General features: G+C 53.9%; 1 protein-coding gene across 4 annotated transcripts in view; it reads left to right on the top strand.

Annotated features, from left to right (window-relative positions):
- EPHA8 (EPH receptor A8) overlaps nt 1-24,616 on the top strand; it is a 49,372-nt gene extending 24,756 nt beyond the window's left edge. For 3 of the 4 annotated variants that reach the window (XM_054849560.1, XM_054849558.1, XM_054849559.1), the window contains 14 exons: nt 11,064-11,219; nt 12,280-12,615; nt 14,899-15,023; nt 15,202-15,364; nt 15,841-15,937; nt 16,620-16,687; nt 17,220-17,345; nt 18,205-18,390; nt 18,991-19,052; nt 19,438-19,647; nt 20,828-20,977; nt 22,124-22,314; nt 22,701-22,856; nt 24,298-24,616. In XM_054849560.1, coding sequence (XP_054705535.1) covers nt 11,064-11,219; nt 12,280-12,615; nt 14,899-15,023; nt 15,202-15,364; nt 15,841-15,937; nt 16,620-16,687; nt 17,220-17,345; nt 18,205-18,390; nt 18,991-19,052; nt 19,438-19,647; nt 20,828-20,977; nt 22,124-22,314; nt 22,701-22,856; nt 24,298-24,412 — 2,141 coding nt within the window. In that variant the 3' untranslated portion in view covers nt 24,413-24,616. Of the gene's footprint in view, nt 1-11,063; nt 11,220-12,279; nt 12,616-14,898; nt 15,024-15,201; nt 15,365-15,840; nt 15,938-16,619; nt 16,688-17,219; nt 17,346-18,204; nt 18,391-18,990; nt 19,053-19,437; nt 19,648-20,827; nt 20,978-22,123; nt 22,315-22,700; nt 22,857-24,297 lie in introns of those variants that run through there. The other variant, XR_008580090.1, reaches the window with a different exon arrangement.
- The last annotated feature ends 1,123 nt before the right edge of the window (nt 24,617-25,739 follow it).

Here is a 25,739-nt window from a genome sequence, read left to right as displayed (position 1 = left end):
AGAAGATACTTTGCCTCTATGGCAGTGTTTAAAATGTGATTCCAAATTAATTTCCTTTCGCCTTTCACAGCCGGACGCCTTATTTGTCAAAGCTAAAGATGTTTGAACAGTGGAGGTTTCTCCCCCTCCTCTTTAACGTTCATTTTTCTAAGGACCTGCCAGAGTGATGGAAGACAGCTCAGGAAACCAGATCATGGCCAGAGCTGTTCCCAGCCCTTTGGAGGAGAAGGAAGGCTGTGCCACAGAGCTGGGAAGGACGGGGTGAGGTGGGATGGGGTGGAGGATGCATAGGAACCCAGGGAACTTCTCTGCCTCTTGTCCCTTTTACTCTCAGCCATCACCTCGGATGTCCCTTTGTGCAGGAGGGTGGTGGTGGGGATCTCTGACCCCTTGCACTTACCTGGGCAGGAGGCACACGTTTCATCTTGTTGTGATGTCCTGGTGTTTGCCCTAAGGATGCCACTTTCCATGGGAGGCGGGGAGCAGATCTCAGCCTAGGGTCACCAGGGTCAGAACCACGCTAAGGTTCCCAGCCAGCCTGGCATCAGACGTGTCACAGCCCTGCATCGCACAAGACATTTGTCCCTTACATCTGTCTGATTTACCTTCAGAGGCACAGGACCCCCTTTTCCAGCTGTGGCTGAGCACGGGTGCTGCAGTGCCTTAGTGGGCAGAAACCAGCTTTGAGCATGAATTGCCACAGCTGCTGATGGGGTCCTGGGGTCTGCTGGCTCCTAAAATTCCCATCTTCTAGTCCCATGGCATCTTCTGCCACAGCCACCCCAAGGATGAAACCCCTTGGGGTCTCTCTCCCGGGGCAGCACAGCCCTGTTGCCCCACTCGCTTTCCCCCTCCGGTTTCAAGGCTCTGAAGGACTTTGCTCCTCTCATCCCCCATCAACCACAACCAGCCTCAGATATGCTGCTATTTCCTCCTTGAAAGGTATCAGTCCACAGCAAGACACGTTAGTATCTCTTACACACAGCAAATAGCAACTGCTCTGCCTAAATAGCAGAATAAGCAACAGCGTAAGTGAAAAGGATCTGTCCCAGCAATTTATCAGATAAGAAGACAATCAGCATAATTCACCTTATTTATATGCAGCTGCTGTACAGGACAAATAGAGACCCATTTCAATAAGGTCAGTGCAATTAGAGAAATGAGAAAGGGGAGCACTTTAACCCTGGGTCTGCTTCTGTGGGAAGGGAAGAAACCCACAAGCCACCTCCTCAAACAGCCATGAGGCTGAGAGCCGGGGCACGCGTACCATGTCCTGTGGATGGATGGAGAGGTGGACAGGGAGGCTCAGGCAGGTGAGGACAGTGGCTCTTTCCCCACACCCCTCCTACCAGCCCTGGCCAGATCCTCTCTGGGGCAGCTTTGGGGCTATGGCCCTTGCATCGGGCCTTTTGGAGCAGATCTGAATTATTCCTTGGGCTGTACCTGTCACCAGCTTTCAGTGAGCAAAACTGGAAAGTTGGGGTAAAAGCTATTTAGCTGATCACACATTGTACATGCACAGAGTCAGTTTGGACCATCGGTAGCAGTGTCATGGCTACGGGTCATGGTGCTGCTCCCTGGGAGCTGACACAAACTCATCCAGCCAGCCAGCCAGCCACCAGCCACGGAGACCTCCAGGAGCGGAGAATCTCCCAGGAAGATTTTTCTTTAATGAACAAATGAAAAAGGGTAACACAGAAGGGACAGGCCCCCTTCCCTGCTGTCAGAGCAGGTGGATGAGCCTTTGGCAGAAACGCAGATCCCAAAGAGCATCTTTGCAGTATATCCATGGGTTTCAGGTGTGGGACTTGCTGTTCAGACATTTTTGTCAAAGTTTGGGACCAGACAGCTTAGCCTCCAGGTGTCCTGATTGCTCCGGCTGCTTTCCCTCTGCTTGGTGCTTAGGGGCTTCAGCTTGGCTGTTGCCTTTGGCTGGAAAACAGTGATGAGGGAGCAACAATTAAGCAATTAAGCAATTGCTGCTCCATCAGCCCATTTGCACATGAGGATGGGTGTCTGCAGCCTGCCAGGGCTGAGCAAGTACAGCTACTAAAGAGGGGTCTAATGTGTGTGGCTGAATGAGGATCTGGCCCTGGCGGTAGACTTTACCCAGTTCTGCTTAAGCTGAAAAAATGTCCTGGGTCCTCTGGACAAGGAGAAGAGAGCAAGGCTGTCACTGCTGGGAGTCTCTCTGCACTAGCTCCCAAACCGAAGGAGAGATGGGAATAGGAGAAGGACTGCTGGCCCCTCATGGACAAACCCCTCTGCTGCTGGGCTCTCTCATGCCTCCTGTGGCACACAGCTGGTGGAAATGGATCTGGAGAGTCTGGTTAGCAATCTGGAAGCCAGTTAATTTTTTTCCAGTTGGTGGGATTCGTGCTGATGAACCAATCAGCAAATTTAATGTACCTTAAACCTTCCTCATGGGCAACTTTAATTGAGCAATTAAAGCACCACGGCATTGCTAATTAAGAGGAGAAAATACCCAGCATGGTAATTATGTGCTTGTGAATACAGTTTTGCATCCATGGACCTTTATGAAGAAAGTCAGTGGAGACTTTCCAGCTGGTGGGGCAATGGGAGGGCACAGCTATATGGTGTGAGAGGAGGGGAAACCCCATCCAGGTGCACCCCATGTACCGTGCTGGTGGGCACAACCCTAGCCATACAGGGCCAGGGTAAGCCCTGGAAACACTGGGGGACAAAATGACATGGGGGAAGCCATGTCAGAGACACAGACTCCAGCTGTGCCAGGCTGCATGATGACCTCTGGCCACAGCAACAAACCTTTGCAGCCGTGTGAACAGATGTGGTCCAGAAGCTGATGCTGGAAGGGGAGGAAAGGTGGAGGCATGTGACCTGCTCTCCTTGGGCTTGGACGTGAGGGGATGGATCCCTTTGCCCAGTGTACTGCAGGTGGGGATGCTGCTTGCCCCTGGATACCTGCCCAGGGAGACCACTGCCTGTGCTTCAGTGCAGAAGGGTGGAGAAGCACGCAGGGACGAGGAAAGATACGCTAGTGGGTTAAGGGAACCCACCAGAGCCTTGCTCCATTTCCTTCTCTCCTCAAATTCCATATCCCTTTCAAAGTCAGAGATGCTCTGTGAAGCCTCAGGCTTCTCTCCCTTTTTTCTGCTAATAGTGATTTTTTCCCCATCCGTATAAGAATATCACAGAGCAACCATGGGCTCCTTGTGTTGTCTTCATGTGAAACAGCTGATTCAGGCTGCTCATTTGGAAGCAGGACAGTCTTGTCCAAGCAAACACCCTTTTTCCTGGCTCTGAGCTATACAGGCCCCCCAAAAATGTGCCTGGGGGTCACACATGCCTCTGTCAACCGGCAAACCAGGGATTTCAGGGCACCCATTACCAGGCTGGGCTCCACCTCCCTTAGGTCCTGCCTGGAGGCATATGTACCATATATCAAGGTGACAGACAAATGTGTGTCAAACTACCCTGTTATTGCAACTCCAAACAAACTTGTTGCAATATGTCTTGCGTTTCTTTGCAAATCAGTGTGGATTTCAAGGAGACTTTCTATGCGAGTCCCAGCACATGCACGACAGCTCGGAGCCGCAGGCTTGGTGGCTGTGTTGCACCTCAGTGACACCTGCTCAGAGTCCCCTGTGCCTGCTGGCAGGGTACCAGGCTGTTGTACCCAGAACTAGACTGCACCAATGCCCTGGGTGCCTACCGCTGAGGCCTTCTGCTGTGAGTGTACCAAAATAAACCTTTCAAGGGCAGGAGCAGTGATAGTTTCGAAGATGCGCTATGGGAGTAATGCAAATGTCCTTTCAGTGATGCCAGGCAGGAAAATCAAAGAAACTTAGTGACTCACAAGATTTTCATTGTTGGCTTGCAAGCCAGTCAGCTGCTTTGTAAAATACAGGCAATACCAGCTGGTAAGATTATATCTCCTTCTGTTTATCCCATGCAAAGCCCTGCATCAAAAAAAAAAAAAAAAAAACCAAACCAAAACCCACCAAAACCAACAGTTTGTTTTCCAAACCACGTAAGCTAGGACTGTTCAGGATCCGGGTATCAGACTTCAGATGGCAACAGACTGCAAAGACGTGTCAGAGAGACGAATTGCTGTCAAGGTTTGGGACGGACATCAGGAAAAACTTCTTCCTTCTTCCCCCAGAGGATTGTCCAGCCCTGGGACAGGTCACTGGGGAGGCAGCAGGATCTCCTTCCTTGGGGATTTCTAAGACCAATCTAAACACAGCCATGAGCACCCTGATGTAGTATTGGGGATAATCCCAGCACTATCAGGAGATTGGTCCAAGCACTAGAGGCCCCTTCCACGGGTGCTGCTGGGATCCTTGGATTCACTTGTCTTGTACCAGGGCTTCCAGCTTACAGTTCCAGACCTGGCTGCTAATTAGTCTGTTTGGATCCCAGGTCTGCTGGGCTGTGTGTGCATAAATAATTTAGCACAGCGAGCATGTTGGGGAAGGCAGGGTTCAGGACAAGGTGATCTCCAGCACCTTCACTCCCTCCACTAAAACTCAAGCAACTGGCCAACTGCATTTACTAGGAACACATAACAAAGCAGTCCCCCAACATGTAAAACCATTTCTTTTTTTTTCTGGTTAGGAACAAACAAAAAGGACAGAGATGACTGCAGAGCTACCCTTTCCCCACAAACAGGAAAATATGGTTTTTGTCCCTGACTGAATATTTTATTGTTTGCCAGTTTTCCTCTGAGCTTGTTGTGTTTAGCCACTGACACAGATGAAGGGTGAGAATGATGCTAGGCTAGAGTTCAGGGTATTGATGGGGATGAAAGAAATTTCATTTGTGCTTGGTAGGTCTCTGCAGTCCTTAAGTGCTGAAGAGCAGCTGGACTGTAATGGATGGATCTGGTAGCACTCAAAGACCTTCACCAACTTTGGAATGTGTTTCTTTCATTTGAACTCTTCTTTTGCACAGAGTTTGGCCAGGTTCAGGTGATGAACACAGGTTGTTGTGCTGAATTACCAGTGTGCAGCTGCCTGGGAAGCTGTTGTTGAGGAGTTTAGAGAAACTCTGCAGGAAAGACCTGGCATTTTGCACCAGCGCTTACACTGGAGATGGTGCAATGCAATGGGAATTTGGGGACTTTAAATTTGCTACCAACAAATTCAGAGGCTTGGTGTGATTGCCTTGCATGGGGAAGATGTTCCTTATCCCACAGAGCAGTAGGACTGTGCCAAAATTCTGTACTTGGCGTGAGGTCCAGATCCCACCCATGTCACCGCTTCCTGTCTGATGACTTCTTCCCCTTCCTGAAAACAAGATGATGCTGCTGACACTTCCCCATGAAGGAGAAGGGGATCCAAAAGCTGGTGGTGCTCAGCTGTGTGGGGGAGAGGGCTGTGCTGGCCCCTGCGATGCTCTTCACTTGTTTCTGCTGGAGTGCTGGGCACCCTTATTTTAAAGCTCACCCGCTGTATATATCCATAGCCATATGCATGTGGTGAGAGGGATCGCATACCCTTCAAAGCTGCACACTCTTTCCTGCAGGGGCAAGGATCAAATTCTTGGTGTTTTGTGTGTCCTTTCTTCATTTGTTCATCTTTGCCCCCTGGAGCCTTACAGCAGGGATGCGGGGTTTCCTCCAGCACTGTCATCTGCAGGGGTGGCTCCCACTCAGCCCTGCTCCTTCCTGAACACAGCGTTTTCTGGTTTGGTTTTGGTCTGGTGAAAACTGTGCTTTTTTTCAGAAGCTTTGGATAGTCCTGTCTAAACCCCTCAGACAAGACTGAGTTTTGGGAACAGCTTTTTTTCTAATTCTAGCATTAGGCTGCCTGTTTGCATCTGACTCCTGCAAGCTGTAGCGTTTCCCCAGATAAGCTTTATAAAAAACCCTTCACTCCGAGAGTGTGCCAGGCTGTCTCACCAACAGAAGTCTGCACAGCGTCACCTTAACTTCCCTCCCGCAGAAGGACATTAGCACCAGGCAGCAGAGCAGCACTCCCAGCAAACTGGGATTTGGATGTTTCCTGCTTTTTTTCCCTCTCTCTCTAGGGTTGTTTTTTTTTGTTTGTTTGTTCATTTTTTGTTTGTTTGTTTGGTTTTTTTTTTTAAAGATGTAGGGAAGAAGAGCAGGGCAAAGTCAGGGGTGCTTTCAACAGTACTGATTTCAAGGCAAGAAGTGAGACCTGCTGATTTTCCTATGGCAGTGCCATGCATATGTCTAGTTTGGGATGCAACCAGTCTGGACCACCATGGTTCCAGTTTGCTCAGCACTACAAGAGGAATTACTCCACCTGGAAGAGCAGGGTCCCCCTTATACTGGTGGCCCTTTGCTGCACGTGCCATTTGCTCGCAGCCCGATGTGTAGGGTTTTGCTAGCTTTGTAAAATCTTTGTGGGTGAAAATTCCCCCATTCCCCTCTCTGCAACATCCTGGGGTGTGAAGGAGTGTGAGATGGGTTGAAATGTGGGAAGAAGGGCCAAGTAGCGGCGAGGTGACATGAGGTGGAGTTTGGGGTGAGACAAGTTCAGGTGTGTGTAGAGTGGTGTGATGGGTTGTAAGGTAGTACTGGGGGTGGGAGGGGTTGTGAGCTGTGCAAAAGCGGTGCAAGGTGTGAACTGGGCTGCGTGAAGGGCTGTAAGGTGGTGCTCAGGGGCTAGAGGTAAGGCAGTGATTGGGGGTGTGAGACAGTGCAGGGGCAAGCAGCACACAAAGGATGCAGAGAGCATCAGCAGGGCCGTGGGGCGATGCATGATCTGGGGACCAAGAGTTTGCCTGAGAGAACCAGCCCAGCCATCCCCCCAACCCCCCCAACCACCGACCAAATTGGAGACAGAGCCTGGGCTGACCTGGACTGCAGGGATAGGGGAGCACAGCCTTGCAAAAACACAAGGTTTGGGGCAATGAGGCGGATGCCTCTTTTTAAGACATGACTGTGAATAATGTGCTTCTGTTTCAGTGTCTGTGTCATGTGCGAGCTGAGACTGGAGGCATCACTGAATTGAAAGGAGCTGGGATTTGTGTGTTAGCTTCTCCCGCAGCCCGGAGGGCTCTGGAACTGGTGCCTGTCTCTGGCTGTCACAGTGGCTATGACACCCTTATTTCCATCTCTATCTCTTCCCAGCACCACCAAAGGGAGGTACATGGCAGCTCTTCTGGTCCTTGCTGATGCCCAGCTCTGTTGCAGGGTCAGGGAAGGGAGCAATTGATGGCACCGGTGCCACACAGCTGCCCCATGGCACCCTCCCAGCTGTGCCCTTTCCCTGCCTAAACCTTCTGGGCTGAGGATGGAGCTGAGAGGGAGTGACACGGGGTCGATGCTCGCATTTGCACCCTATCAAAGTAGCCCTTGGTGGTCCCACCAGGCCACCTGCAGAGCACTAGTCCCAGACGGCAACTTCAGACTGAGAAGAGCGACTCGTTCCCAGCTAGCGTATCCTCGACAGGTTCATCTATCATCTCCCGAGCTCTGCCAGCTTATTAGCAGATGTTGTCCTGTCCCCAGAGGACAGAGACGGAGGGAAACAAATGGACCGAACTACAGATGGCTGGCAGAGCCCTCCCTGTGCTCACTGTTTCTGAGACAAGCCTGCTGCTCAGGGTCCCCTTGGGCAGGCGATGCATGAGAGATCCAGGGCTGGTGGGCTGGGAAAAACAGGCAAGATGTGCTGTGCAGGGAGGATGTCAGTGGGAGCCCCGTGGTATTGAACCCAACAGGCTAGGGTGATAATTGGGGACCTGCAAAACCACACCATGAGATGAAACTGCAAGGACAGGCAGCCTTGGCTGGGTTTTCCAGGGGAATGGCACTGGGGACAGAAGGAGGTCACCAGTAGCAGGAATTCTGGTGGTCCACAAAGAGGCAGGACTCAAGATCCTCAGACACAGAGCAAAGGTATCAATTGCATAAAATAATAAAAAAAAAGAAATCCCCACCTTCTGCAGGGCTCCTGAGGGGGCACTTCTGGCAGGTGGCAGTAACTGGTTGCAGTGAAGACAGCAGGACAACGGTTCTGCACCTCCATGGTGGGTGGCTTCAGATTTCGGTGGCTGCAGTGTGTGCTACAACCATGGCTGTGGAGCCCTGTAGATTTTAGACCTGGTGCTTTTGACTTAATTTTTCTCACTGGACACTTCTCTGCTGGTTTGCTCTTCCCAGAGCTAATCCAGGAGGTCCTGGTCTTCCACATGTCATCGGCTTGGCATGAGACACCTCAATCCAGAGCAGGACATCCCTGTCATCCTGTACTGTAATGATTCCATGTCTTGTGCACGGTCCGAGTTGGTGCCCTGTCTCCCATGCCTGTGAAAGGCTTTGCACGGCTTCCATCTAAAGCAAGCACTGAGACACACGGAGGTGCGTGACCCCATCCAGAGCATGCCTGCCCAGCCCCAGTTGCTCTCCAGGTCTCCTCATGTTCTCGTGCTGTCCAGGTGCTGGGATGTGGCTTTCAACAGCTCTGCCCTGGTGCACAAATTCACCTGTAATTTGTCATTTAGGATAATTTTCCCCCTGAGTGCATCTAAAATAATTGTGAATCATTGCTACAGGTAATTAATGTGGGTTGTTGGGTTTTTTTACAGCATTAAATGCTAAGTGATTACAATTGCTTGGTGCAAATCTTCTACACTTCGTGTTCCTTTCCTTCCTGCTGGCCTGTATCTCCATACCTGATACAGCACTGATTTCTCTGCCCTTAATTAAATATCGGTAGGGGAACCACTCCAGTGCCTCTTGAATCAAGAGTCCCTGGTTGCTGGTTGCTGCATGGGTAGAAATGATGGTGGTTTGCAGGTCTAGGGGGGATTCACACAAGTTGAAGGGAGCAAATCCTGACATGCATGCTGCCCAGCACGGACGGTGGGGCTGTCCCATTGCTCCGTTCCCATCTGGTAGGCCACGCTCATGCCGTGTCTTCGTCCTTTCCCACACAGAAAAACTGGGAACTTTTCTTTCTGAGACATTTGGGTGGTTTTTTTCTGCAGCTGGCTACCTTCCAAATGTGTCCCCATCTGAGACTAGGGTGTAACAGCACTCATCTCAGTCTTACACCCAAAAACAAGGGGTTGCAGACCGGAGGGTGTTGCAGCAGTGGGCATTCGGTAAAGGCAGAGACTCCCTAGCTCTCTTGGTGCGTGGCATCACAAGGACCAGTCAGCACCAGAGCTTGGCAAACATCCTGGGCTGGCTGGGGACAGCAAATCTCCTCCCCAGCTCTGCCTCCCCTGTTTTCTCTCCTCTTCTGATGCCCTTCAGGAAGTGAAAGGTGTCAAGAGAGAGATGGGGAGCAAAGCCAGTCCCGAGCTGCTGCAATGTCCTCATGAGCGACATCTGCCTTCCCTTGCATCCCCAAGTTTGGGCATTTCTGCTCCTTGCTCTGATGTCCTTTGGGGAGTGGAGGACCAGGAATTTGGGAACAAACTCTGGAGCTTCTGGCCTTTGCTTGTTCCAGCCTGCTATACCAAGCTGTGATACCAACCTGCGGTACCATCATCTCTGGCACGTACAGCACATCTACATCCTGCTGGTGGTACTGCTCCCCTGTCTTTAAAGTAGCATTCAGTGCAGAAGTGCCACAGCAGAAGCTGGGGACAGAGTCTGAAGAGGAACCAGCAACACACCAGGATGTGTGTGGCCGGAGCACTGCCTTCAGCCGCCATTGCTGGAAGTAGCTTGGTTATGAAGAGGCTGTTGTATTACTGTGCAGCATGTGATATGTGAAATATGTTGGTAGCAATCAGTGCAGGGAGATCTGTGGCAAGGAAAGGAGTGTTATTAATAAGAAAACAAATCATCACCTAGAAACAGAACAGACGGACAACATGAAGGGACCCAAACCTCTGGGGATGCTGGATCGCAAACAAAACCCTTCTACATGCTTGGAAGTAAAAATTGAGGCTGTATGCAGAGCTGGCCACTGGGGGTAAAGATGGGAAAATGTAAGTATTACTACCTCAGTAGGGAAAACCAGAAATGAGTCAGAGCTAGGAATAATGCCTGAATCACTGGAACTGGTCCTAGAAGTACTTGATGAATATGGGGACTCAGACAGAGCCTGCTTCTCCTTACTTGGAATCGAAATCTGCAAGACAACAGCTCCTTCCACCCCCAGACAGATACCTGACATGCCACATGTCACTCTTGAGCTAATCGATTTTCCTAATGAGATACGAGTTGTTTGTTTGTGTGACAAATGATTCACCCGAGGGGCTGCTGGGAGGGGTGGGGGTAGGACGGAGCAGACCAGTGCCAGCCCCGGTGTGGGACGAGTGTGTGCTCCTCTGCACAGCCCCAGGACCAGGAGGAGGCAGAGCAACTGCAGGCAAGTCGTGTTGTCAGAAAAAACTCAGGCTGACTCATTCGGCCTTGCTGTCCCCCTGCAGAGAGCAGGCAGCATGCGTGCACTGCTGTTTTGCTGCAACATGAAACAAGAGAAGGTGTTTTCCTTTGCTGTGTGCGAGGAAACTCATCGCTTCATATAAGCAGCACAATTGGGGCTTGCAGAGGGACCTGCTCCATGCCACAGGTGCAGAGCTCTTAATTTTTTAAACCACCCACATGGATGCTCTTGAGCACCCAGGCACATCCAGCATGAGTAGTGTGGCAAGCACTGTGAAGTGAGGAGTGTTGTTTTCCCCATAAATGACGGTTCTTAGAAGGGCTTACAAGGTGATTTCCAGTGCTGCTCAGTTTGATCTTCGCAGTGCTCCCTGCCCTGGGGCCAGGTGGTGGCCCAGAGTGAGGGCTGCAGTGGGGAGAGCTCTGGGCAGCAGGCAAAGGTGCAGGAAAGCACCTCGAGCTTTGGGGGCAGCTCACAAAAAGCAGAGGCACCCAAGTCTGCTTGTGAAACAATGGGGAATGAGTACCAGGATGGCAGCAAGCACGCCCTGGGGGGAGAGACAAAAGCAGTTTTCACAGAGCCCATTTTGCAGCTGGACAGTTGAGGGGGAACTCACCCAGGCGCTGGGGAGAAGGGCTGGTTGATGCACTGGGACAGGGATGAGAGTGGGGTCCAGCTTTGTGCTGGTGGGATTCGCCAAGCTGTGGGGTGCTCCTCGTCCAGGCGCATCCCTCTGACCTCTGCCCCTTCCCTCCTTTGCAGCCTGCCAGCTGGGATTTTACAAGTCAGCCCCCGGAGACCAGCTGTGTGCAAAGTGCCCCTTGCACAGCCATTCGGAGAGCCGGGCAGCCCGTGTGTGCCGCTGTGACAGCAGCTTCTACAGGGCGGTGCAGGACCCCCCCTCGGCCGCCTGCACGCGTGAGTACCCTGGCTGCCCAGGTGCCCGTCCGTGCTGCAGCGGGGCAGGTATCACGTCTTCAGACACCGCAGATGCTCCCTGGCCAAGCCCAGCATGCACCCTCGCCTCTGTGCATGCTGCCCAAGGTGCTGTAGCAGCCTTTCAAGCCCCGGGTCTCCCTTCAGCGCATGAGCCGAGACCCCTTTAGCTGCACTCCCTCACTGCCTTCTGTCTCATCCTCGTCCTGCTGCTCTCCAAACGTCCCTGGCCTGTCTGGGAGGTCTGCTCCCCTCCCAGGGCTCTCTCCTGCAATGGAGCAGGGCGAAACCATGGCTCTGCCAGCGAGCTCGCCCGCTCACGCACCAGCCAGCGTGCCAGCCACTTGCTGGCTGCTTTCCTTTGCAGAAATACCCATGGATGCCATGGGACAGCGCAAGTGCTGCTGCACTGTCCCTCGCTGTGGGTGGACTGTGGCACCAGGCTTGTTATATGGTTTCCTCTCAGCTCTCTGCAATAGGCTGCTTCAAGGGTCCCGATGCTATTAAAAGGGGACAAGAGCATCCCAGGAGGAGTCCTCCTCTCTGCAGTTGGTCCAGGAGGGCGGAAAGGCTGCTAGCTGAAGCCAGGGTGAAAGACAGGTCAGCAACATCTGACTTGTGTCCCTAGGGGATGTCCACACAAGATTTTTAGTCTCCCCAGGAAATGTCAGTTTACCCTTCCCTTTAGATGAGCAGGTCCAGCTCTCCACCCTCCAGCCCATGGATATTTAATTTTGGTTCTTCCCCCAAAAGCTTCATGCATCCCCATGGCTTCCTGCTTCCCCCAGAACAAACATCAGCTCTTGCCCACCTGGCCCTTGCCATCCTGACCCAGAGCACCTTACCTCCATGGCATTTCACCCCGAGACCTGTCTGTGTCTTTGCTGTCTTCTGTTCGGAGCATTTCCTCCTCTAGGCAGCTCTGTCTTCCCTGCAGTATTGCTTGCACGCATAGGTACATGCTGCCCAAGGTGCGCCTCCCCATGGGTCCCAAAGTGCTTCAGCAGCCCCCGCTCTGCCTGAACCTCTGCTTCTTTTCCAGGGCCCCCTTCTGCTCCTGTGAACTTGATCTCCAGCGTAAATGGCACCTCGGTGACACTGGAGTGGGGCCCGCCCCTGGACAAGGGGGGACGCGCTGACATCGTGTACAACGTGGTCTGCAGGCGCTGCGCGGGGGACGCTGGCCAGTGTGAGGCGTGTGGCAGTGGGATCCGCTTCGTGCCCCAGCAGATGAGCCTGGTGCAGGGAGCGCTGACGGTGACCAACCTCCTGGCCCACACCAACTACTCCTTTTGGGTGGAGGCCGTCAACGGCGTCTCTGACCTCAGCCTGGAGTCCAGGAGAGCTGCAGTCGCCAACATCACGACAAACCAGGCAGGTAGGAGGAACAGACACCCCCCCAGTCTTTGCCTGTGTGGGTGATGCTGATGTTGCTCTGATGTTGCTCCAGCCAGTGTCTGCAGGAGCAAGAACCTGCCCTGGGAACCAAGGGCCGGTTTGGTGATGGGCATGGGACCCCCAGGAGATGTGACCCCTATCCTCTCTGCTGCTGGAGGTGGGTTCAGAGAGCCAGGTGGGCTGGAGACAAGCTGCTGCCCCAGGCAGCTCTTACCCTTCCTTCTCTGGTTCATGGTATCCTTTTTCATCCTCCTTTGCCTCCACTTCAGCCTGCAGCTGCTGGTGGAGGCTCCTTTTCAGCAGGAGACAGGGGGCACGGAGAACACTTGTTTATTGACAGGAACACTAAGTGGAGCATGAATCTTTCAGGCTGTTCCTCCAGCCTTCTGTCCCTTCCCAAAGGGCCAAGCAGCAGTTCATGCTCTGCTCTTAGCTCACACCAATGCCAGGCCCTGGCAGGTGACAGCAACATTTGCTGGGAAAAGTCTCTTTCATGCAAAATTCCTTGCAAAGGGATTGCAAATCCCTTGCCGTAACATGCTCTTTCCCCAGGAAATACTTCTGAGCAATGCTGTAGGCCAGGTGGGCCAGGACCTTGCTCCAGGGTCGCCTGGTCATGTCCCATAGCAGAGCCCAGCTAAGCCCCTTTCCATGGAGCACGCTGTAGGCAGAGGGGACAGGGCAGGGACTGACACTTCTTGTTAATCCTCCCAGTTGGAAACGAGCCTGCAGGAACTTCCCGTGATGCTGAGCCCCTTCTGCTCTCATGGCAGTGGTGGCAGCAGGAGAAAACCGGAGAGCCTCGCTGGGTTAGCTCATGGCTGGCATGAGAACAAGGCTCTTTTGTTACTAACGCCTGCCTGTAGCACTTCTTCACCCCTCTGCCAAGCCCATGTGGAAATGGCTCGCTCCTGCATGATCCCTCCAAGTGCTGACGAGCAGCGTCAGCCTAATGCCTTGGAGGGGGATGCTCTTGGGAAGTGCTGAATATTCCCATTTCATCCTCTCTTCTGGAAAGTGGATGCTGAGCAAGTGCTGTGAAACCAGCGGGGTTTGGAATTTGACAGTGGTTGAGGTTTAGCTGCCATGCCTGTGTGGTGCTCCAGCTGCTGCACACCACAGAGCGTTCCTGCTCACCGGGGGCATGCTGAGGGACCCCTGCTGCACTGCACGGGGTGGCTTCCCCATGCTGGGTGCTGATCACTCCTGTGCCTCCAGCCCCCGGCAGCTAAGCAGGGCAGGAGCAGGTGCAGTGGAGATGCTCTGGGGCTGGTTGGAGAGAAGGTGCTGCATGTGTCTGTGGGGTTTGGCTGATCCCCTCCATCCCACCCTGTCTCAGGTCCTCAGGTTACTGTGTCCTGACAGTGGACAGTGATTTCTGCTTCTCAGAGGAGCGGGCTCGGAGATGAACTGAGCTAAAACTGCTGCCTTTCAGTCCCTGGGTGCCCCACTGCTGCTGCAGCCCCTGCAGCCTCCTTTGGTCTCTGCGCTGGTCCCGCAACACCCCTGAGCTGCAGCTACAGCAGACAGCAGCTCTGTCTTCCCCAGAGCTGCCACATCCCATTTTTCATCCAGCAGTAAGGGTCATAAGTGGTGCCTGACTCCTTCCCATCAGTTGGACCCAATGGCTGGCACTCTCTGGGGTCCTTTCCAGGGGGATTTTGCCAGCAAGAAAAGAGACCAGTGAGCTGGCTCCTGCAGCTCTGGCAGCTCCAATGCAGGATGCCAATTCGGACATGGCAGGTACATGGACCAATTCACAGCCTCCCAACCCAGGCCCAGGCAGATGACAAGTATCTCAGGGCAGGAGAACACCCCCAGGGCACCTCTTAGCTGATGCTCAGTCCCTGATCACCCCTCTGGCCTTTATCATCTCCCCTTTCCCTCTCACCCTTCCCCAGGTTGGGCAGGAGGGGTCAGGGTCCTGCCAGGGATCTCCAGGACCTCCAGCCCCACAGCTCCTTCTCCTTTTGGGCAGCAGTGTCCTCCTCCTGCCCGTGCTGGGACAGTCCTCTCCTCTTTCATCTCCTCGGAGCCTGCTCATTCTATGGGAAAAAGATTGAGGCAACTCTGCAATTCTCCTGTCCTTCACAGCACTCATCCCCACACAACTGTAATGAAAGCGGAAACATGGTTTAAACTATTTTCAGGGGGCCTGCACGGGGCTCCAGTTCCACCCTTCCCTGGTGCTGTGTCCTGCTGCCCCCACCCGTGCAGGACCTCCGCCAGCAGGCACCTAACGCCGTGCCATCTGCATCCCCAGCCCCGTCCCAGGTGGTGGTGGTCCGCCAGGAGAGCACGGGCCAGAACAGCGTCACCTTGCTGTGGCAAGAGCCAGACCAGCCCAACGGCATCATCCTGGAGTACGAGATCAAGTACTACGAGAAGGTAACGCTGAGCTTGCTGCTGCAAACCAGTCCCAACATGGTGGATTTGGAGCATGGCTTGGTTTAAATCCTGCTGATGCAATCGCTGCTATCAGCTAGCCTTGCACAAAGGACTGTTTTGGAAGACTTTGTCGTTGCTCTGCTGATGCATCAAAGTTTTTGGTGTTGTTTTTCCCCAGGACAAGGAAATGCAGAGCTATTCAACTCTGAAATCCAAGGGCACCACTGCAACCATCTCTGGGCTCAAGCCTGCAACCCGCTACATTTTCCAGGTTCGGGCTCGCACCTCGGCTGGCTGTGGGAGGTTCAGTCAGACCGTGGAGGTGGAAACAGAGAAGCCAGGTGAGTGTGCAGTTGTGGGATGTGGGAAGTGTGGGGCAGGGAGCATGGAGGATGGCGATGCCTTTCTCCGTGACCATTTTTCCTCTGCCATGTGGGAAGGGAGGCTGGAGGCACATCTCCTGGGGTTTCAGCCTGCAGGGCTTGCTTGAAGTAGCCCTCCTTCAGAGGTGCTTATACACTAGAAAGAATAGGGAGGAAGGACATAGCTATTAGGGCCAGGAAGACCTAATGAGATCCTGAGGCTCCAGACTCCTCTCTGCGCTGGTTTGCTATATCACCATGGCTTTCCCAGATCTGCACCAGGTTTCCACATGTGTAAATGGTCCCTGTAAACTGGGAGAGCCCCAAAGCTGGGGCTTGATGGGGGATGGTGCTTTATCTTTGAAGACCATGACCCCTTTGGGGTAGGGAAATTTCTGAGCTCAGCAGAGTGCTCCTCACTCCAGCTCACCTCCTTCCTACCCTGCTTCTTCCAGTCTCTCTCCGGTATGACACAATGACAATTGTCTGGATCTGCCTGACACTCATCACTGGCCTCGTTGCATTGCTGGTGGTCCTAATCTGCAAGAAGAGGTAAATATTTCCTGGTGGTCAGTGTGGCTTGTCACCAAGCGGGGAAGGAGGGATGGGAGAACTTGGGTGCAACTTTTCTCCTCTCAGTTGGTCAGAGCATCCATAGGTCAGGAGTTAATAAGCAACCAAGAGGCTTCATTAAGGGGTCACCCTGCCTCCACTTTCCCTGAGGCAGAGGCAGTCTCCAGACCTTCCCTTCATGCCAGCAGGCTGAATAGCAGCAGCAGTAGAAGTAGCAGTAGCAGCAGTAGCAGCAGTAGCAGCAGTAGCGATAGCCATAGCAATACCAGTACCACTACCAGCAAGGGCTGACTGGATGAGCTAGGGAGTAGGTCGGGAGTGGAGATTGCTCCTCCCCATCAGAGAAGTCCAAGGGGGACTGTGTCTGCTACATCTCAGCATGGCTGAGCCAGGCATGTGGAGCACACCTGCTGCTGCCTGGAGGAGATAAAAGGGCTGCAGCTTTTAGCACTGCCAAGCCTTGGAGAGCACCTGGAAAGTCCCTTGCTCCAGGCCAAAGCGTCAGTCCAGCAAGATGCAGCGATGCAGCTGGTGGAGGATCAAGTGTTAGCTCCAGCTCCTCCTGGGCTGCCTACAGCCACTGCCTTCCACCCTGCCTTTGGGCTGCTTGTGGGAGCGAGGGACAGGAGCACCTCTGCTGACCCTTGTGTCTCTGTGGCAGGCACTGTGGGTACAGCAAGGCTTTCCAGGATTCCGATGAGGAGAAGATGCATTATCAGAACGGGCAAGGTAGGACCCTCCCTGCTGCTGCCCCTGGGGCATGAAGGACCTCAGCCCTGTGGGTGGGCAGGGACCTGGACCGTTAGCCCCTGGCACGGCTGTGGTTTCCAGGGGAAGGGTTTGACCACTACCTGCCTCTGGGGATGTGTCTAGGAGAGCTGAGTGGGGGCTCTGATCCCAGGGGCATCCTGGTAATGGGGTTGAAGGGTTGCACAGTGTGAGATGGGACTGCAGCAGGTTCATCCCAGACAGCAGCAGGCCATAAGAGAGGAAAATTCATCACAGGCGAGGGATGGGGGTGGGGGGATGATGGAGGGGGACAATCACATGGAGGACACCTGGGCAGCCAGGTCCTGGACTGCTCTGAGGATACTGCTATGCCAAAGAGTGCCTTAGGTTTCCTTGGGGCTGCAACTTCTGTGGCTCCTCAGCATGTTGACCCAAGAAGTCCTGCCCCTGCCCATCCTCTATAGGTGGCCCCTACTTCTCAACAGGGCTGCCTGAAATGCTTATCTTCTCCCTCCCCTTTGAAACCTGGCAGTGAAGTTCCCTGAGTCCAAGTTCTATGTGGACCCACACACATATGAGGACCCCTGCCAAGCCGTGCACGAGTTCACCCGTGAAATCGAGGCCTCCCGCATCAAGATTGAGAAGGTCATTGGGTCTGGTGAGTCCCTGGGCCAGGCTGCCTCTTTGCATCACGTCTGCTCAGGGAAATTCACGGTCTGAGGTTGTGCCGTCCCTGTGGGACCACAGCAGACTGCGCAGCACTGGCACAATGCTCAGCCAGGGCTTCATCTGCTCCTTATGTTTTTGAGATCAAAATCATGGGTAGAGTGGGGGTTTTTTAGTGCATGAAATAAATTCTTTGTAGGCAGCCTGGTGCAGAGGGTCGCTGTTCAGCCGGCATGGCACCGACGGCTCAGGCTGACACAGCAGATGGCTCAGCGTGTCCCGTGTGGGTGCTCCAACGTGGCCACCCTGCCTTCAAACCTCAGAGCAAGCGTCTGGGGTGACAAGATGAAAATGAAAATGCAAGCAAAATGGTAAATTTTCAGAACAAAAGGAATTTTTGCACAGGGACAGGGGCTTATAGGGAAGCACAGAGCAGAGACAGAGCTGGAACTTCACCAGCAGCACCCCAAGGGCTTACCCCAGAGCAACATTAGGAAGCCTGGTTGATAGACATACCTGCCGCTCTAAGAGACTCTCAAATTTGTAATTTGTAATGAAAAGTGGTAAAGCAAGTGCCACTGTAATCACTACTCTTGGCCCATTGCCTTCAGTAAAAGGCATCAGAAGGAAGTGGTTTCTGATATTTCTGCCCAGTTCCTAGATGTGGCACTGGAAGCAGAGATGGACAATCCTTTCTGTACTCGGAGGCAGCGATGCACAAAGAGCCCAGCAGTCCTGAGGGGCTGGAGCATGCTGCGAGCATGCCAGCAGACCGGGAGATCCGTGGTGCTGGTGGGTCAGTGCAAGAAGCTGAGCAGCTCCCCGTGCCCTCATCTTCCCTTGCCTTGCAGGGGAGTCTGGAGAGGTGTGCTACGGCCGCCTGAAGCTGCCAGGGAAGAGGGAGATTCCTGTGGCCATCAAGGCACTGAAAGCAGGCTACACGGAGAAGCAGAGACGAGACTTCCTGAGCGAAGCCAGCATCATGGCGCAGTTTGACCACCCCAACGTCATCCATCTGGAGGGAGTGGTGACCAGGAGTATGTGGCTGGTGGGGACGGGACCCTGTGGTGGGGCAGAGCTGTGATATATCTCCCTGTGAGCACCCTGGGAGATGGAGGTCAGGGATCACTTTGGGTGCACTCCATCCTTCAGCTGCCCTGGTTGCTTGCTTGTCCGTTGGCCTGGGGTCCCCTCCACCCCCTTGCCTTCTCTTACAGGACAAACTTTCCATATGTCAGGTCCCTTCCTTGCTCCACAGTGCGCCCCAGGTCAGGGACATTGATTTAGGAGATGTCCTACCCATTAGCATTTATTTTAAAGTCTGCCTGAATTGAATCATAATTTGAAGTCTTCCTTCGAAAAAGGACATTCTGATGCAAAGTGTTATGCTAATGGCATGCAAATTTCAGTGGGATAATGAAGCTGACCTAGCCACATCAATGGCACCTGGAGGGAGGGGTAAGTGTTGGGGTTATCGCCACATCCCCACCGTCATGCCCATCCTGCATGGGGTGAGACCGTTCTGCGGGGCTGCAGGAGATCCACAGGCCTGGATTCATGTCTCTCCCAGTGAAAGCCTTGCACGAGGCTTCCCAGAGGAAGGTGACTGCTCACTTGACCTCCCTTGTCTTCTGCAGGCAAATTGGTAATGATTGTTACTGAATACATGGAGAACGGCTCGCTAGACACCTTCCTCAGGGTAAGGAGCTCTTTTGTATTTTTATTCATTGCACATCCCCCTGGGCTGAGTGACTGGAGGAGAGGCTGGTTCCTGCTCCTCAGCCTCAAGGCCACTGCAGCCCCTGTGTGACAGCGGTGTGCTCGGGGCTTTCACATCTCCAGCAGACCCAGACTCCAGGGCATTGTGGCCAGCTCCCTGGAGCAGCACTGCAAAGGCAGGGGCACCTGCCTGAGCAGTGTGTCGGAGGTGCTGGGAGGGCAGGAGGTGGGCTGGGGGGACAAAAGAGAGGCACTGGGGTTGGAGGACATACTAAGCCAAAGACAAGAGGTACTAAGGGGTTAGTTTAACAGGAGCAGGATGCTGGTGAAAACCAGAAATGGACTCTGGGTTATTTCCTTTCCAGAAACATGATGGGCAGTTCACCATCATCCAGCTGGTGGGCATGTTGCGCGGCATCGGAGCGGGCATGAGGTACCTGTCTGACCTGGGCTATGTGCACCGGGACCTGGCTGCCCGCAACATCCTGGTGAACAGCAACCTGGTCTGCAAAGTGTCTGACTTTGGCCTCTCCCGCATCCTGGAGGATGACCCTGATGCTGCGTACACCACGACGGTGCGTGGCTCCTAGTGTTGAAGTCCCACTGATCCTTACTGATGGTGATTGTCCCAGGCCACTGGCAGATGGAAAAGTTAAACACTCTCAAGTCAAGATAGGCAGGGCAGGAATGGAGATGGTGATATCTGGATCAAGAGCATGAACCCAAAGAGCTTCTGAACCTTAATGCATTGTCCTTCATACATGGACATACCCAGACTGCAGTGTGCAGTGAACAAAGACAAGCAAGGTAGGAGAGCAGAGAGCTGATTAAACCTCCCCACCAACAGCTCCTGTGGATATGTGTGCCCACTGCACAGGGATGCTCCCATGTGCCCATGGGAGTTCTTCCTAGACTGCATAGCTCCATCTACTCCTTCAGTTGTCCTAGAGCCGTTGGTCAGTAGGTGGGTGTTATGGTATGGTGCTGAACTGAGGATGTTTCCTTGTTCAGAAATTTGTGATAAGATAGTATCCTGTGTTCCTCCTCTGTGGTACTCGAGCTGCTCAGGAGAGACCTTCCCCAAAGGGACTCTCCCAGAGGACATCGTTCACCTTCAGTCCCCATCAAGGACTGCAGCAGAGCAGGCAGGACTCAGTTGGGTGGAAGAAACTCACCCTAGACAGAGATACCTGAAAGGTGTTCCCAGGCACATCACACCTGCCCTGGCTGCTCTGGGAAACCCACCCTGCGTTCTCTGGGCCACAACTTTCCTCTTCAAATGGCCGGCAACACATTTCCAGCTTGAATTTATTCTTAGCCCATTTATTGCTGATTTTTGTCAGCATGGTCCTTTAATTCAACAAGTCCTCCTCTTCAGTGCTTGCCTGCCAAAGCAGTAATGGACAGGGAGCACAAGCCATCGCTCTCCTTGTCTGCTCAAGTCAGGCTCTCTGCCTGCGCCCAGGGTCAGCTCCATGCTTTTGTGCTCTGGTAGCCCTCGGCTCCCCCACATCACTTTGAATTCCTCTCACAAGCACTGAGGGCCAGAATTGTGCATGAAGAAGACCTTGTAAAACAGCACAGCTTTCTTCTTGCTCTGCTGGAAATACCTTGAAGTCATCCTTCAGGTACACATCTAGGCTTATCTCAGTCCTTTCCAGAAGATGCCATCCCAGCGTATCGATTGTCTAATCTGCTCTCCCAGCTGCAGAGGGGTAGGGATGCCTGAGCCTCCACTGTTGCTCACTTTTTCAGGGGGGGAAGATCCCTATTCGCTGGACAGCTCCAGAGGCCATCGCATACCGCAAGTTCTCCTCGGCCAGTGATGTGTGGAGCTATGGCATCGTCATGTGGGAGGTGCTGGCCTACGGCGAGCGCCCGTACTGGAACATGACCAACCGGGACGTGAGTGGATGCGGGGCAGCATGGTGGCAAGCTTACCTCTCCTCCTGCCCTCACCCAAGCCAGCCTAGCAGGGGGTGCTGGGGAAAAGGGACCCAAAGAGCAGCCTCTTCTCACATCCACATCGCCTCACAAGTGTGCTTGTCCCCTCAGTGGGGACATCAGTGTGTTGCCTGTCATTGCACCACACAACCTTTCCCTTTGCAGCACCGTGGCTCCTGGCTGTGCCTGGCTGTGTGTGCCGTGTGTGTCCCCATCCCTGTCTGCTGCTCTGTACAAGCCTTTCTGCTGGCTGGAGAGCTTCAGCACGTGTTGTGCCACCTTTCCCATTCCCTGGAAGGGGTCAGGGCTTCCCTAGGATCGCTGCAGCCCCACTGCATGAGCCTGCCAGTCCCTCCTGCACCCCAGGCTGGGGGTCCATCCCTTCCACTGCCCACGTGAGAGCTCCAGGCTTGCACCACTTGCAGTAGGCTTTGGGCTTGTCAGAGATTTGTGGAGCTACCCTTACCTCAAGAATAGCATAAAAACTGTAGGAAAATGTAGGCTATATTCCTGAGTTCAACTTGGGAGCAAAATTTCCAAAAGGAGGCAATAAAATGAATATTCTGGCTCTGTAGAACCACAGGACTCCTTTTTTTTACCTACGGGGACTATAAACCCACCTGCCTTCTCCCTGCTCTGGGAGTCCTGAGAGTCCCCCCTCTCCCTTCTGTTTTTATTAGTCACAGGACATGGATGCAGAGGCTTACGCTACCTCCTGCACACAGCTCCTTCGAGCACGGTTTCCTCCAGCCTTGCTGAGTGGTGGCAAGCCCAGGTTGCAGAGCACCTGAACGAGAGTGCAGCTCTTGTGGCTTGTCTGCTGGAGGGAGGCTGCAATATTTGAGGCCTGTTGGACCACTTAATGAATCCGCTGTCATAGCCGTGATTTCTTGTATGTGTACAGTATCCAGCCAGCTTCCAGCTCTCCACAGAGACTGCATGCAGCTCGCTGGCAATGCGCTTGTCATTTAGCATGAATTTGTGTACAACCGCCTGCTCCCCCATCTGATGGCCTCAGCACCAGGGATCTTCCCTGCATGCTGCCGTCTGGGGTGCTCGGAGCCGGGTGGGAGTGCAGGTCCACTTCGGCATGTGGATTCCTTCCAGGTCATTAACTCGGTGGAGGAAGGCTACCGCCTGCCTGCCCCCATGGGCTGCCCCACAGCCCTGCACCAGCTCATGCTGGATTGCTGGCAGAAGGACCGCAGCGAGAGGCCACGCTTCGCCCAGGTCGTCGGCATCCTGGACAAGCTCATCCGCAACCCTGACAACCTGAAGTGCACAGCCACCGTGAACCGGTAAGGGCTCCCTGAGCCGCCACGATAAGCAGGGTTTGACAGCTGATGCTGGGCAGAGCGTGTGGGCTGCAGCAAATAAGGGATATTTCTGTCCAGCTCCAGCAGTGGTGGCTTCCCTGCAGCCATGGACATGCACAAGGCCCATGGGCACAGGTTGTGGTGGGCAGTGGGAAGCATCTTGCGTTTCACTGCCTTCTCCCACCGTATCATCCCCATGCCAGGGTCTAAAGTGTGTGCAGTGGTGCCCATGCAGCGGCATGCCTGCCTTTACCAGCCTGCGAGGGCTCTCTCTGTCCTGCTGGGTCACGGGCTTTTTGAGGTGGACCTCACAGCCTGACCACCTAGGACCCTCACCTCCGGGCTAACCCCTTCTGTCCTGCTCCCAGGTTCACCCAAACGCCCTTTGACAGGGGTGTCCTCGACCTGTCCAGCTGTCTGACAGTGGAGGACTGGCTGGATTCCATCCGGCTGGGGCACTACCGGGACAACTTTGCCATGGCAGGGTACTCCTCCCTGGGCATGGTGATGCGCATGAACATTGAGTGAGTACCAGAGAATAAACACCACTGGCAGGGTTGCTCTGCACCATCTCACTAGTCCCATTCTGCCTTGGCTTGTTCAACCTAGTTGGCCCCTGAGCCAGAGACACAGGCCTAAGGAAACATAGCCAGGGTAACCTAACCATACCAGGTCCATGTTGAGATGTGGGACAATGTCCAAGGCTGTGCTGACCTTTGAGAGAAGGTATGGGAGTTGTACTGAGAGGGCATGAGTACCAAGTCATCTCTGGTGTTCTGTGGTCCAATGTCATCACAGGGTCATAGATAATTCAGGTTGTAAGGCACTTCAGGAGATCATCTAATCTGACCTCCTGCTCAAAGCAGGGTCAGATATGAGGTTGCTTTCTCCTTGCATTTCTCACCTTTGTTTCCCCTGCAAAAAGCATATCTGGACCAGAGTGTGGCTATGCCATACCGCGCAGCTTCTCTGGGTTCATGGGGAAACAAACAGAGCTGGGGGGCACTCAGAGCTTCTTCAGAACCCAGTGTACTGGACTGGGTCCCTGTTCAGTGCTGCTGGGCAGGGAGGCACCATCCAGGGCCTTGGTGTGAGTGGAAGGTCATAGCCAAGTGCCCAGGGCTGGGTTAAAGAGGGCCGGGGAAGACGTTCCCACCACTTGTCCTCATCCTCCTGCTGTGAGGAACTTGCTCTGCCACCTGTCTAGGGGTTCTCTGGAGCTGATGCTCCAAGCGGTACCAGAAAGGACAGCAACTATACCTGCTCCTACCCTGGGCTTACATTCCCCCTCCCTTGGTGTTAGCATTAGTGCCAGGGCTGGCAACAACCTCTCCTGCCTCTGAGGAGACTTGTTCCCTGTCAAAGGCTTGGGGCTGCTGGACGTTAGTTCCCATGACTAAGTAAGTATGTGGCAGTGCACGCCTTGGTCGAGGTGGACAGGTAGAGAAGGAGACAGTGGAAGAGAAGGTGGAGGGAGGCAGGCAGAGGGCTGTCATCTGCATTGATCGGGGCCTGTACCTGGGGCCTTTGCTGTGGGATTGAGCTGACACTGATCCTTGTTTCTCATGCACATTGGGGAAACTTTTGAGTGGGGAAGGCTCATCATCCATCCATCTTTCTGACTGAGTTATCTGAGAGCATCTCACTAAAACTGAATCCAATTTCAGAGCATCAATCTTGTCACCTGCTAGCCTGTCAGGAGTGATCCCCCTTCTGCTCCTGCTCCTGCTCCTCCCCGGGGCTGTCAGGAGGATGTGCCCAAGTGAATGGCAGCCTCTCTGTCCCTGGGAGGATGCCCATGGTCCCTCAGCAGCAGCAGCCTTGTGCTGGTGGGCGAGTGGAGACGAGTCAGGCGCGGGGTCCTGGACTGGTCCATGGGGTGCGCACATGGGGAGGAGCAGTGTCTCTGTGGGATCCAGCACAGAGGCAGACCATGGGGTGTCTGACAGTGTTCTTGTTCTCCAGGGACATTCGGAGTCTGGGTATCACCATGATGGGCCACCAGAAGAAGATCTTGAGCAGCATTCAGGCCATGAGATCCCAGCTGCTGAACACAAATGGCCCTAGGAGGCATCTCTGATGACCGGCTTTGCAGACCTGCATTGGGCATTCCTTGACACTTACCCTGGCAAAGGGGCAGCAGGGTGGTGAGCAGGAAAAAGGGCACCAGACCAGGACCTGGAGCCCCGCCAGCATCTCTTTGATTTCAGCGTCAGTGGAAACGTGGCTTTCCAGATACCTCGGTGGTCCTGCTGCCTCCTTCCCCCATCTGAAGGGGGGAGCAGTCTTCCAAGTGGGTTAGGGACACTGTCATGCCTCTCTCCATCCTCTACTGTGTTCCTGTGGGACTGGGGGTCCCCACACAACTATGCAGGACAGGTGGTAACCCCTTCACACAGCGGGATGGCCCCAGCTGCGCTGGCAGATGAAGGGGTATCAGATGCAACAGCAATACCAGGAGCGGTGGGACTGAGCTTGCCGTGGCACACAGCTCCTTTCGATCTGACAAGTGGGGATTTTGTTGGATGTCTGAACTGAGGAAGGCCCCACAGGCTGCCACACAGCAGAGACAACCCTGCTGCCAGTACCTCCCAGTTCCAGTGTACTCCATCCTGGACCTTCTGAACTGCACCAGCCTGCAGGGGACTTCATGGTCCACCTCTACCAAGCCCAGGAGGGCAGGGAACAGTACAAGCTGGCAGTGCCAGGAACTCTGCGTGCAGAGGAGACTTCCCCAGCATGGAGAAGAGGTGGTCAGGGTCTGCTGTCTGGATCCTCAAGAAGCCCCAGGGTGCTGCAGGACTCTCTCCACCTCTTGAACCCACCAGCACTGCTCCTCTCGGGATCCAGCACAGGCATCCCAGGGCAGCCCAGGCACATTTTCTAGGGCCACAAGCTCAGGTTTCTCCCCCCACAGAACAACCATCACCCTCCAAAGCCGTATCAAGGCAGAGAGGAGTGGGAGAGTTTTCTCCCATCTCACATGATGGAGGGACAGCGAGACTTCTGCCAAAGTCATCTTTGTTCTTCCCCTAGAGAAACCCAAGAGCTGTCCCATTACCACACTACCTACCTATGCTCAGGTCATCTGCAGAGGGGTCCTGAGCAACATTTCCAGCTGCAACCACACAGTCCTATGGCTGGGGACAGGGGCTCTGGGCAAAGGATCTTCAGCACTATCCAGCTGGTGAGCCTGGTGACTGGGAGGCTGGCCTTTCCTCCACAGCTCTCCTCTCCTCCACAGGAGCATCTCTTTTGGTGAGCTTGCCTGGTGCGGAGCAGTGGCCTCCAAAGGCCTATGGAGCTGGTCCGAGAGGCTGAGCTGGCTGCAGAGATGCAGATGTGCCATGGAGGTGGGGCAGACTGTGGGCTGGAAAGGTTTCTCTTGGGTGTAAATACAATTTTCT

This window comes from Grus americana, chromosome 21, assembly GCF_028858705.1.
Source record: "Grus americana isolate bGruAme1 chromosome 21, bGruAme1.mat, whole genome shotgun sequence".
Lineage (NCBI taxonomy): Eukaryota > Metazoa > Chordata > Aves > Gruiformes > Gruidae > Grus > Grus americana.
The sequence above is the reverse complement of the archived record's forward strand: the minus strand, read 5'-3'. Positions and strand labels throughout refer to the sequence as shown.